Here is a 10,752-nt window from a genome sequence, read left to right on the forward strand (position 1 = left end):
GGCTAGGTTTGCTGGAAATAAAAACTAACGTAACGATGGAACGACGACGTTCTCGAACAATCTCAATGCAAGATCCTTGACCCGGGCATCTGATAAAGAATCGTAGTCAGCCATGTGCTCGCGCCGAGTAAAAAAAAAAAAAGCAGCAGCAGCAGGCGTGATCGCATGCACATGCAGTCCCATCTCGCACACCCGACCTGCAGGACCCAGATCAGGGCTAGGTGCAGTACAGTAGGCACGATAAACCCAGCCCTGGCGAGTCGTGGAGCATAAAAACCGTTACAGAAAGCCCAGCCCGTGCCCGTCCGTCCGTCCATCGGCATCACCCCTCAGGGCGCAGCCGCCGGCCGGCTTCTTCCCGCCTGCCCTCTCACTGCCCTCTGCCCACTGCTACTCCCGGCACGGCATGACATAGCGTGCCCCCGGTGGCTGAACGAACACGAGCGCAGCGCCATGCCTGCTGGGGGGGGTGTTCTGTCACTGTCACATCGACCGGTTCCCCGCCCTCATTTCCTGCACCATGCATGCACGCCGCACGCGGGAGCTCAGCTGAAGGCCTGGGCGTGCCGATTAGTTACTTGCTGCTGCTGCTGCATTGTAGGTAGGTAGCCACGCAGGCCAGGCCAGGTCGGGTCGGGTCGGGTCAGGTCAGGTTAAGGCAGGACAAGGCTGGGCAAGGGTACTGTACGGATTATTTGATAGGAGAGAGAGAGAGAGGAAAAAAAGCATGAGTGAGCGGACCGGACGCTCGTCTACGCGGGGCTTAGCGCTTTGGGGGCGGAAGGCGGACGGGCCATGGGCCAAGGGTCTGCAAGGGTGGGCACTGGGCATGCCAGGATGCACGCCCGCGCTGCCTTTTTGCCTGCGTTCGCTCGCTCGCTCTTCCTTGTTCCCGCTGCTGCTGTGGCCGGCTGGCTGGCCGCTTGCCCTGGCCCTGGCCTTGCCCTGTCCTCTCCTGTCCTCTCCTGTTCTGGCCTGGCCTGGCCTGCACCACCCCCCGGCCGGCTGGGTGGGAGGGGGAAGCGAGGCAGATCGCCGTGCGTGCGTGGGACGGGATGCTAGCTAATTGCTGGCTGGCTGCGTGCGTGAGAGTGGGTATATTGGGCGTGTGGGCTGCTGTTGCTCGCGCGCTGCGACTACTGACTACTGCGACGGTGACTGCGCTCCGAGTCGTCTTTACCTACCTATACCTTATTGACTACCGCTAGTGTTTTTGGGTTGCTGCTTCAATTGCCGGCTGCTTCTTGTTGATTTACTTATTTGAGGTCCATGAAGAATTGAGGATATGGCGTCTTCTCTCACGACCACGGCGGCGGCAGCAGACACAGGGTCATCGTCTCCCTCACCCTCAGCATCAGCATCAGCATCAGCGTCAGCAGCAGCAACAGCAGCAGCAACAGCAGCAGCATCGACCTCAGACCGGGCCACGACCAGCGCCGCCCCAACCTCAGCAATCCCCACGCGCGCCCTCACCACCACCTTCACGCCCGCCGCCAACTGCAGCAGCGGCTTCCTGACGCAGCTGGCCGCGCAGGAATACCGCATCTGGGGCGTCGAGCCCGTGCCCGTGCCCAACAGCACCTTTAGCGAGTGCTTCCCAAGCGAATTCCTGCGCGGCTACACCTCGACGGCTAGTTCGTCTGTCGCGCCGTTTTTGAGCCCGCTCGTGTGTCCGCTGGGCTGGCATACGGCGGGGACTTGGGAGGGCGGCTATGTCGCTTGTTGTGAGAGGTAGGCGGGACTGTTTCTTTTTGCTGTCCTTTTTTCGCTCTTCGATTTCTTTGCTTCTCTTCGTGGTTATTTGAGGACGTGGTGTCTCCGGCATCTGAGCAGCTGAGCATCACAGTGCGCGCAGCACCCTCCCTGACCAATACCACACCTCCTCTCACTCTCACCAAATCCTATTCTCTCCCCCCACCACCTTAAACGCACACACAAACTAACACCTCATTCCACAGCGGCTACCTGCTCGCCTACCCCTCCAGCACCGTCGACACGCGCCGCCCCGCCTACGGTGGGACCTGCTACAGCCAATTCACGGTGGGCAAGACGGTCAACGTGACCGTCTACGACAGCGCAAGCCTGACCGCCACGGCGCAGTGGTACGCGACCAGCACCTTGGACCAAGCGTACGGGCACGTCCTCGACGGCATAGGCGTCAAGGCCGTCTCCTCAAGCGACGTACGTGCTTCTCTGCTTCTGCTTCTGCTTCGTCGGCTCTGTCCGGTTCACTGGCTGCATGCCTGGCTGGCTGGCTGGCTGGCTGGCTTGGCACGTAGAAGTTCAATATCAGTTAGCTAACTAGCGCGCACCAGGACTCCTCCCTCTCCGGCGGCGCAATCGCCGGCATCGTCATCGGCGCCCTCGCAGGCGCTGCGCTCATCCTAGGCCTCCTGCTCCTGCTCCTCGCGCGCCGCCGTCGCCGCATTAAGCGCGCTGCTGCTGCGGAAACTGCGGCTGGGGAACGGACGCTCCCGCCCGAGGCTGACGGCGTGGACGCAGCGATTTTGGAGAAGAGCACGGATGGCGCCGTGGCGGAGGTGGATGGGACGGGGAGGGCGATTGCGGAGAAGGATGCTGGGAGGGATGGGGCAGCGGAGCTGGAGGGCGGCGTCCATGATGGCGCGCATGAGTTGGAGAGTCCGTTGTTTGAGCTGGATGGGGAGGCGGGGAGGCTGGAGGCGGGGGATGGGAAGGTGGAAGAGAGCGTGGGTGTGCAGGGGAGGGAAGGGCTGGTGCATGAGAGCCCGGGGAAGAAGATCCCCCCGCCAGCGTATGAGTGAGTGGAAAGTGAGTGCACACACACTCTCTCACTCTACTCTCTCCCACCCTAACAATCTCTCTCCCATTCTCAACCCCTCTCTTTCCACAAGTATGTAATTCAGTGTAAAGCGTTATAGCGAAGGAACGGCACGGCACGGCACGAAACAGGATATGATGGCACAGGAATGGGTAGTACAGGACAGAACAGGACACAGCACAGCACAGCAACGAGTCGGATATCCAATAATTGCTTTCTATCTTCATCATCATCATCTTCTTCTTCTTCTTTACCGCGGAAGAAAAAACAAATGTTCTTCACGCTTGTGCTGCCTGCCTAGTCTGGTCTGGCTTACCTGTGTCTGGCGCATGACCAGAGCGTATGATGCTTGCTTGCTTGCTTTACAGCTCCTCCACCACCACCAGCCCATCTCCCTACCTATGAACCTACGCGTTTTCTTTTCCGACGCATTCGCCTAGCAGTTGCCTACGCGTTGCCTACGCGTTGCCTACACCTCAGCCCGAGGCCCAGCTCAATTGGTGGCGGCAATACGAGGCGCCACGTACGGCGCCAGGCAATCCGTTTTCTGCCTTGAGCTCCGTAGCTAGCTCCAGCCTACAGGGTACCTTATGTACCTAGGTAGACAGGTAGCGCGGTCATGCAGCGCCACCAGCTAGCTCTTGCTCTTGCTCTGTTTCCGCTGCGCTGCAGCTGTAGCTGCAGCTATACCCGAAGGCTCTACCCCCCGAACGTACCTACGGCGTATACCCTGCACTGATAATTGACCTTTCACGGACTCACCCGCCGAAGCGGGGACGCGGGGCTGGCTGACTCTTTTACAAAGCAAGCAAGCAATAACAAGGCAGCAGGGCGCCGTGTCAGAAGCCGTAAGCACGCCCACACCCACCCACACACATCCCATTCCGTCCAAGACCCGTCCCAGTCCCGTCCTCACAGCCGAGCAGCGGCGTGTCCATACATACATACATACACGCAGCCGTACATAGGATATAAGCAGACAGAGGCGCTTGCCTATGCGGCATGGCGGACCCGACGCAGAGTGAGGTTTTGGGCGTGTGTGGCAGAGGAGGATGTGGGCGTGTGGGCGCGTGAAGATTACTCTAGACAAAAAAGGAAAGAGGATTTGCGTGAGGAAGGACGTGTTGGGAGGGAAGGAGGACATCACTGAAGAAGCAGAGAGAGAGAGAGAGAGAGAGAGTGAGAGAGAGATCGATCATGAGACCGAAAAACAAAGTCATCTCAAACAAGTACCCACACAAGTCCCACGCCATCGATTCCCGTCTTTCCCTCCAATCCCACGCACGCACTCATCGCCCCACGCTCTTCCTCTTCCTCTTCCTCTACCCAACACACACAAACCTACACTCCACCACACGTGTAGTCAGCAACCCCAAACAACCATAACCACAACCATATGATAAGATAAAACATGTATACTTCAGTCCCATAGGGAGTAGGTATCTCAATAGTAGTAGGCACGGTACGTAGCAAGCAATGCAATCCACACACCGGCACTCATCACCACAAGCGCCCAAATACAGCACCATCAAAGTCCGCAGACAGCAGACGGCAAGCGGAGCCTTTCTACGAGGCGGCTCCGCCCCACACTCCCTCCCTCCCTCCCTTTTTCTATAGTAGAGCGCCGCCGCCGCGTCATTTGCCGCCGTGCTACTCCTACACATAACCATTCGCGCGCCAACAAAGAATCTAGAAACCGCGGCGGATCACATCGGAAACATAGGTACGTAGAGGGACACCAGTCAGCCAGTCAGGGGATACATAGGATAAGTAAGTCCCGGCCAAAACAAAAAAAAAAAAAAAAAAAAAAAAAAAAAAATTCTAGGAAAAATGCATCCATCATCTGTGGTTTGAACAGCCAGCCAGGCAGGCAAGCAGGCAGCCGCCGCGGGAGAGAGAAAAAAGTAGCATACAAGCCCGGGGGCAGTAGAAAACTGAAACCAGATACACGCCCAAACCTTACGCCTTCAAGCCGTCGCGCACGCTCTGGCTGCTCGCGCTCATGGGCACGTTCGTCGTCGGCAGCGTGTCCTTCTTCTGCGAGCCCTGGCGGACCTTTGCGACCGCGTACACGATGCCCGACACGAAGCCGACGAAGATGGCGCTCACGGAGCCGAATGTTACCGGCGCGTCGAAGAAGACCAGCCCCGAGATGGCAATGGGCAGCTTGTTCAGCGCGCCCACCATCGAGTACGTCGTCGACGACGTCACGCGCACGCACCATGCCGACGTGTACGAGATGAAAATGGTCGACAGGCCTGAGAAGACCATGCTGAGGATGATGGGGTTGCGGCTCGCGGCGGGGAAGTTACGCTCGATGTTTGCGGAGGACCAGTCTTCGGCGAAGAGGGAGGCGACCAGGAGGATGGGGATCGAGAGCAGGTTGTTGTAGTACATGGCTGGTAGCGTGGTCAGCGTGCGTTCTCCGAGTGGCAGCTTTTTGCGCCAGCGAGGGCAACTTACTGTCAAAGTCCTTGAAGTTGGTGAGCTTGATGCGCTTGCGCATGCCCAGCACGTACGTCGCGCTGCAGAAGCAGTTGAACAGCATCCACATGTAGCCGGCGTTCAGCGTCGAGATCTTGTCCGAGGCCTCGGTGCTGGCGCTGCCGCCGTAGTTGACCAGCGCGTGCTGGATGTCGGCCCACGCCGCGATGACCGAGCTGAGCACCATGAGGCCGAACGAGAGCAGCGCCATGGGCGTCACCGAGCCGCCGAACCACAGCACCTCGCCGTATGCGATCAGGATGATTGTCAGGTTCTTGAAGATGGTGTAGACGGGAATGGACAGGAATTGCAGGGCCTTGGTGCTCGTGTAGATCATGCCAATGAGGAGGACGGTAATGGGAAGCCCTGCGCGTGGTTAACAACAACGTCGGCGACTGGAAGGAAGAGCGGTGTGGTGGTGCGGCGTACATTTTCTGGCCTCCTCAGTCTTGAAGTCGCGGAAGGAGATGACATTGGCGATTTTGAGGCTCTGGATGGCGATGATGCAAACAACAGACTGCATGCGCCGTTAGCTGGCTGGCGTGCGAAAGGAAAAAAGGGCATGCTTACCTGGACGCAGAGCAGGAAGAAGTTCAAGTTGAAGCCAGTACCCGACAAGACATACTTGTTCGTAACGGTCATGAGAATGGAACTGCCGCAATAGGCCAGGACAGGCAGGATGGGGTTGCCCGACATGGTGGACGAGGTCGAGGGAGCCATTTTGGGAGAGGGCGATCGGTCCTGTTTGGGGTCGATGTCGAGAGCGTAGTCGTCGCTCTTTTTGGTGTCGGCCATGGAGGAAGACGAGGACGGGGAGGTCGACGTTCGGCGAAACTCCGCGAGTAAGGGGTAAGACTGGCTATCGCGAACGGCCACCAACGCAGGGAGAGATTGCGTGTCCAGGAGAAGGAGGCATCGTGGCGCAGTTGAGCCTCATCAGTTACTAGTTAGCGCCCGCGCGGCAGCCCAGGGAGAAAGTTCCCCGCGGCCCTTTCTAGCCAGACCCAGACAACATCATGTCTCAGCACCAGCACCAGCTCGACGCCAAAGTCGCTGCCATTGTCGACAGGCAACGCGCCGACTCTGACGACGAGGATGCCCTGATCGCCGAGCTCGAGGAGGACGACAGCCTCGATGCCTTCCGCGAACAACGCCTGCAGCAGCTGCACGCCGAATACTCGCGCGCAAAGCAGATGCGCAACTCGGAGCATGGCACCTACTCGGAGATCCAGGACGAAAAGGCCTTGATGGACATTACCACTTCCACGAAGCTGGTCGTCGTCCACTTCTTCAAGCCCGACTTCAACCGCTGCCGCATCATGGACACGCACCTCGAGGTACTTCCTACAACATGGCTGCATCGCGCCAACACAGGCTAATCAATCCCCAGACGCTTGCCCCCAAGCACTTCGACACGCGCTTCCTCCGCATCAACGTCGACAACTGCCCCTTCCTCGTCACCAAGCTCAAGGTCCAGGTGCTGCCGTGCGTCATGGCCTGGGTCGACGGCCTCAGCGCCGACCGCATCGTCGGCTTCGAGGGCATCGGCTACAGCGCCGACAACTTCCGCACCAACGAGCTCGAGGCCCGCCTCCTCCGCTCCGGTGTGCTCACCCGCGCAAAGGTGAATGAGGGCGAGACGGCCCCGCTCCGCCGCGCACCTGTACAGCAGCAGGAAGACTCGGACGACGACTGGGATTGAGATGGTCTGCACGGATGAGATGCTCCGACTCGACGCGCTCGCGCCATCCCGTTCTCTGTCTGTCGCGCCGGGATCCCGAGGGATCTCCAAGCCTAGACATAGGCAAGAAAGTAGAGAGCGGTACGCCGCGATTAGGCGCTTCCGGCGGGACCTGGCAACCACGTCGAGGTCCGGGACCCACGCACACTTGTCATTGAGGCTTGACCTCAATAATGTGTGTTCCACTGTAGGAGCCCTTCCAGCCATGTGTCTGAGGGCCACGAAGAAATACATACAAGCAACCGCATACAAATGTGGTGAACCTAATAAAACATCAACGCAAAAATCACCTTGATCATGTCCAACCAGTATTTCCGCTACCGTTACTTCAGAAACAAGACCAAAGGCACCGAGCGCTAAACCAAGCGGCATGATTATGACACATCAGATTAACGCTATCCTATGCTAACTCGTACTCTCCTCCGCGGCACTAAACACCTTGACCTGGCCCCAGATTAACTACCAAAAGCAAGAAAACTCCTCGGACCCTTTGAATTGGGCGCACCATGCGTGAGCGTTGCCGCTATCCAATCTAAGTCTTGCTAAAAGAAACAAGTCAACAAAGAAAGATGGAGACACCCATTTCCCCGCATTTAATCGCAAACGGCGCCGTTACACCAAAAGGAAACATGTGCAACTGCCTCTAACACCACAACCAACGCCAGGAAACCGCCCAAACAAGCCACAGGCCGACGCGTTAACCAGCCAACGGGCCCGTTGTTTTCCGCCACAGCTCCGAATGCCTGCGCAGAGAATGCCCACATCAGAAGTGCCACATACTGCGACGGCGCCGCAGGACCCTCCGTCCAGTGCCGTCCTCGCCATCTTGCTGCGCCGACGCCCCCGCCGACCGTTTCAGCCCAAACGCCCGCCCCAGCCGCCGCTTCAGCATGTCCAGCGCCCCATACGGCAGCGGCTCATGACTATACGACGCCTCGGGGCCCACGGCAGCAGTGGCAGCAGCAGCACCAGCATCCGCGCATATACAAGCGCGCACTCCGCTGCCGCCGCAGAAACAGCAAGACGGCAGGGCCTCGTACGCCAGCACGGGCGCGCGCTCCGCGATGAAACCACCGCAGAGGTCGCCCTCGCTGCGCGCCCCCGCCCCAAAAGACACGGGATAGCAGCGCGCCCGCCGCGCCTCGAGCTCCTGCTCCTCGCGCAGCAGCTGCAGCTGCCGCCGCCCGCCCCGCCGCAGCCTAAGCCCAGCCCCAACCCTGTTCCCCGCGCCCCCGATCCCGCAATGGTACGTAGCGGGATTGGAGCGGGCGACGGCGCGGCCGCGTGCGACTTCTTCGGCGAAGGCGAGGCGCGCGCGCGACTCGGCGCGGTGCAGGTTGCCGGCGCCGCCGATGCCGGACGCGAAGACGCCGCCCGTGGGGGACGCGGTGCTGGGGGGTTGCGAGGCGCGCAGCAGGGGCTGCTGGTGCTGCTGTAGGTCGCTGCATGAGAAGAAGGGCCGTGGCTTGTGGTAGTTTCCTAAGCCGCCGATGCCGCTGCGGTGGTAGGTTTGGCGGGGGGGTTGGGGGAGGGCGGTGGATATGGGTGGCAGGGCTAGGCAGGGCGGTGTAATGTTTGCGTAGTTATTGTGGTTGTTGCTGTTACTGCTACTGTGACTGACGCTGCTGTTGTGGGTACGGGTGCTGGTGTTGCTGTGGCCGTGGCCGTGGCTGGTTGTGGTTGCGGTGGTGGTGGTAGCGCTGCTGCTGTCGTCGCTGGAGATGCTGTACGAAGACGACGAGGGCGAGATGCGCGGCATGGTGGCCGTGGTGCGCCGGTTGCGGTACCGGTTCCGCGCGCTGTGGCTCCAGGTGCTGCTGCTGTTCATGGTGCTGGGTAGGTGGTGAGGTAGGTGGTGAGGTAGGTGGGTAGGTAGGTGGGTAGGTATCGAAGTGACTGGTACTGCGGAACAAGGCCAGACAAGACAAGACAAGACAAGAACACCTGCACGCAGCCAGCAGAAAACGAACGCGAACGACAGGCGTGTATGTACTGTACGTACGTGTCTGGTGCGGAGGAAAGAGCAATAGAAAGAGGCAGGAGCAACACTCGACGCAACGCAACCCAACGCACCACCAGCCCACCCCCTCGCGCGCCAACATACTGCTTATATACACGCGTCTGCGCGAACCCTTTCCCTTCGCCCCTGCCTGCCTACCTGCGGTCAAAACGAACGGGTCTCGGAACCGGGACTGCCTGCTGGTGGTGGTGGCGGCAGAGGTCTGCGGTGCCACGGTCATATGTATGCATGTATGTATGCAGGGCGCTGCCGTGATAGCGCGGCTTGTTGCATGCATGCATGCATGCATGTGTGTGTGTGTGTGTGTGTGTGTGTGTGTGTATCAAGTAGCAAGCAGGTTTCGAGATTGATGATTGATTGATGCATCTGGGACACATACTACCTACGTACGGCATCGCGCAGCGAATGAGTCACCCTGACTGCTAGCGGATACTTAGGTGGGGCGAGGAGGAGGAGGAGGAAAGGGAAGGGAAGGGGGGCGCGTCGTGGTACCGTACGCCTCGGTGCCTGGTTCTGTGTAGCCGACGACGGTGTGTCGTTCGGGGCTTGGAAGGGTGATGATAATGATAGGGCTGATTGGTTGGGTGATTTTCTTTTTCTTTCTTTTTCGTCTCTTTTTTGTTGTTTTTGCTGCCTTTTTTACTTTTTTCTCTCCTACACACATACACAGTCGCGCGTTTCTTCTCGTCGCCGCTGGTCGTTTTCCCTGGTCGGTGGGGTCTTGTGCGAGCGTAGATGCGGCGGGGATGCGGGTGCTTGGCTGTGATTTGTGTGAGGGGTTTGGTTGGGTTGGTTTGGCTGCTGTGTGGTCAATGGTGAGCCTTGCGTCGGGACACTGTTGCCGCGAGGGAGGACTTGCATGTGTAAAGAGTACTTCTTTCATTCCAATGTCTCTCTTCAGTCCTCTTTCAACACCATAGCATGGTTAGTCTTTTCCTCGTCTCGTTGCATTTGGAAAAGACGCATCGCATCGCATCGCATCGCATCGCATCTCCTCCGCCACCACAATGCCAACGCCACCCGCCGTTGCAAGATGCGATGTGCTGTGATGTGATGTGCTCCAGCATCCCTGCCGCAGAGCCTGGGGCCTGCGCGGGCGATCTGCCGCCCTGCCGCCCTGCCGTCCTGGCTGTCGGCATCCATCCATCCATTGTATCAGCAGCAGTCTAGAACCCTATGTAGTTCTTACCATACATAGTTACTTACCTGCTCTGCTCTGATCTCCTGCATCATCTGTGCCGCTGCTTCTTCTCTCGTTCGCGCACTCTACGCCATACACGACGAGACTGGCTGCTGGCTGCCGGGTGGGTGGGTCTTTGGTCGTGCAATCCAGATTGATGACCTCGCAGCGCAGGGACGACGATTAGTTACAGCCATCACGCACACCAACAGCCCACCCCAAACCCCTTCCAAAAAAAACCTCACTCCCTCCCACAACCACCAAACCCAACCCAATCTCCGCCCCACCCACACCAGTCAGCACCAGGTCCTCCCCCTCCCACCCGCTCACTCATCACTCATCACTTCTCAAATCCAACCCGTCCATAACCACCTACGATCACAAATCAGTATCACACGCCCAGGCCCTGCCCTGCCCTGCCCCACCGCCGCGTCCCTGTCTCACGCTGCAACGCGCCGACCCAACGCGCCGGCACCGCGTCTGGGGTAGATTAACCTTTCGTGATTTTTTCTCCCTCTTTTTTTTTT

General features: G+C 59.0%; 5 protein-coding genes across 5 annotated transcripts; 3 read left to right on the forward strand and 2 right to left on the reverse strand.

The window, feature by feature from the left end:
* The first annotated feature begins 525 nt into the window (after positions 1–525).
* Positions 526–1,176, forward strand: K452DRAFT_11617 (uncharacterized protein). Its single transcript, XM_033535091.1, has one exon. The coding sequence runs from the start codon at positions 728–730 to the stop codon at positions 1,064–1,066; it is 339 nt and encodes a 112-aa protein (XP_033398552.1). The 5' UTR covers positions 526–727; the 3' UTR covers positions 1,067–1,176.
* A 56-nt stretch (positions 1,177–1,232) lies between these two features.
* On the forward strand, positions 1,233–3,098 carry K452DRAFT_286465 (uncharacterized protein). The gene is made up of 3 exons (XM_033540298.1): positions 1,233–1,731; positions 1,959–2,181; positions 2,316–3,098. The coding sequence occupies exons 1-3, from the start codon at positions 1,286–1,288 to the stop codon at positions 2,781–2,783; spliced, it is 1,137 nt and encodes a 378-aa protein (XP_033398553.1). The 5' UTR covers positions 1,233–1,285; the 3' UTR covers positions 2,784–3,098.
* A 1,485-nt stretch (positions 3,099–4,583) lies between these two features.
* Positions 4,584–6,109, reverse strand: K452DRAFT_269329 (uncharacterized protein). Its single transcript, XM_033538937.1, has 4 exons — positions 5,855–6,109; positions 5,714–5,801; positions 5,264–5,650; positions 4,584–5,199 (listed from the first exon to the last, which is right to left on the reverse strand). Exons 1-4 carry the CDS (start codon positions 6,077–6,079, stop codon positions 4,760–4,762), a joined length of 1,140 nt encoding a protein of 379 aa, XP_033398554.1. The 5' UTR covers positions 6,080–6,109; the 3' UTR covers positions 4,584–4,759.
* Positions 6,110–6,300: 191 nt separating this feature from the next.
* Positions 6,301–6,986, forward strand: K452DRAFT_226248 (uncharacterized protein; the record flags this gene model as incomplete). The annotated part of the gene is made up of 2 exons (XM_033536814.1): positions 6,301–6,621; positions 6,675–6,986. The coding sequence occupies 2 exons, from the start codon at positions 6,301–6,303 to the stop codon at positions 6,984–6,986; spliced, it is 633 nt and encodes a 210-aa protein (XP_033398555.1).
* Positions 6,987–7,592: 606 nt separating this feature from the next.
* Positions 7,593–9,198, reverse strand: K452DRAFT_11673 (uncharacterized protein). Its single transcript, XM_033535103.1, has 2 exons — positions 8,923–9,198; positions 7,593–8,857 (listed from the first exon to the last, which is right to left on the reverse strand). The coding sequence occupies exon 2, from the start codon at positions 8,851–8,853 to the stop codon at positions 7,789–7,791; it is 1,065 nt and encodes a 354-aa protein (XP_033398556.1). The 5' UTR covers positions 8,854–8,857; positions 8,923–9,198; the 3' UTR covers positions 7,593–7,788.
* Between the last annotated feature and the right edge of the window lie 1,554 nt (positions 9,199–10,752).

The sequence above is a fragment of the Aplosporella prunicola genome (genome assembly GCF_010093885.1).
Source record: "Aplosporella prunicola CBS 121167 unplaced genomic scaffold K452scaffold_10, whole genome shotgun sequence".
Taxonomy (NCBI): Eukaryota; Fungi; Ascomycota; class Dothideomycetes; order Botryosphaeriales; family Aplosporellaceae; genus Aplosporella; species Aplosporella prunicola.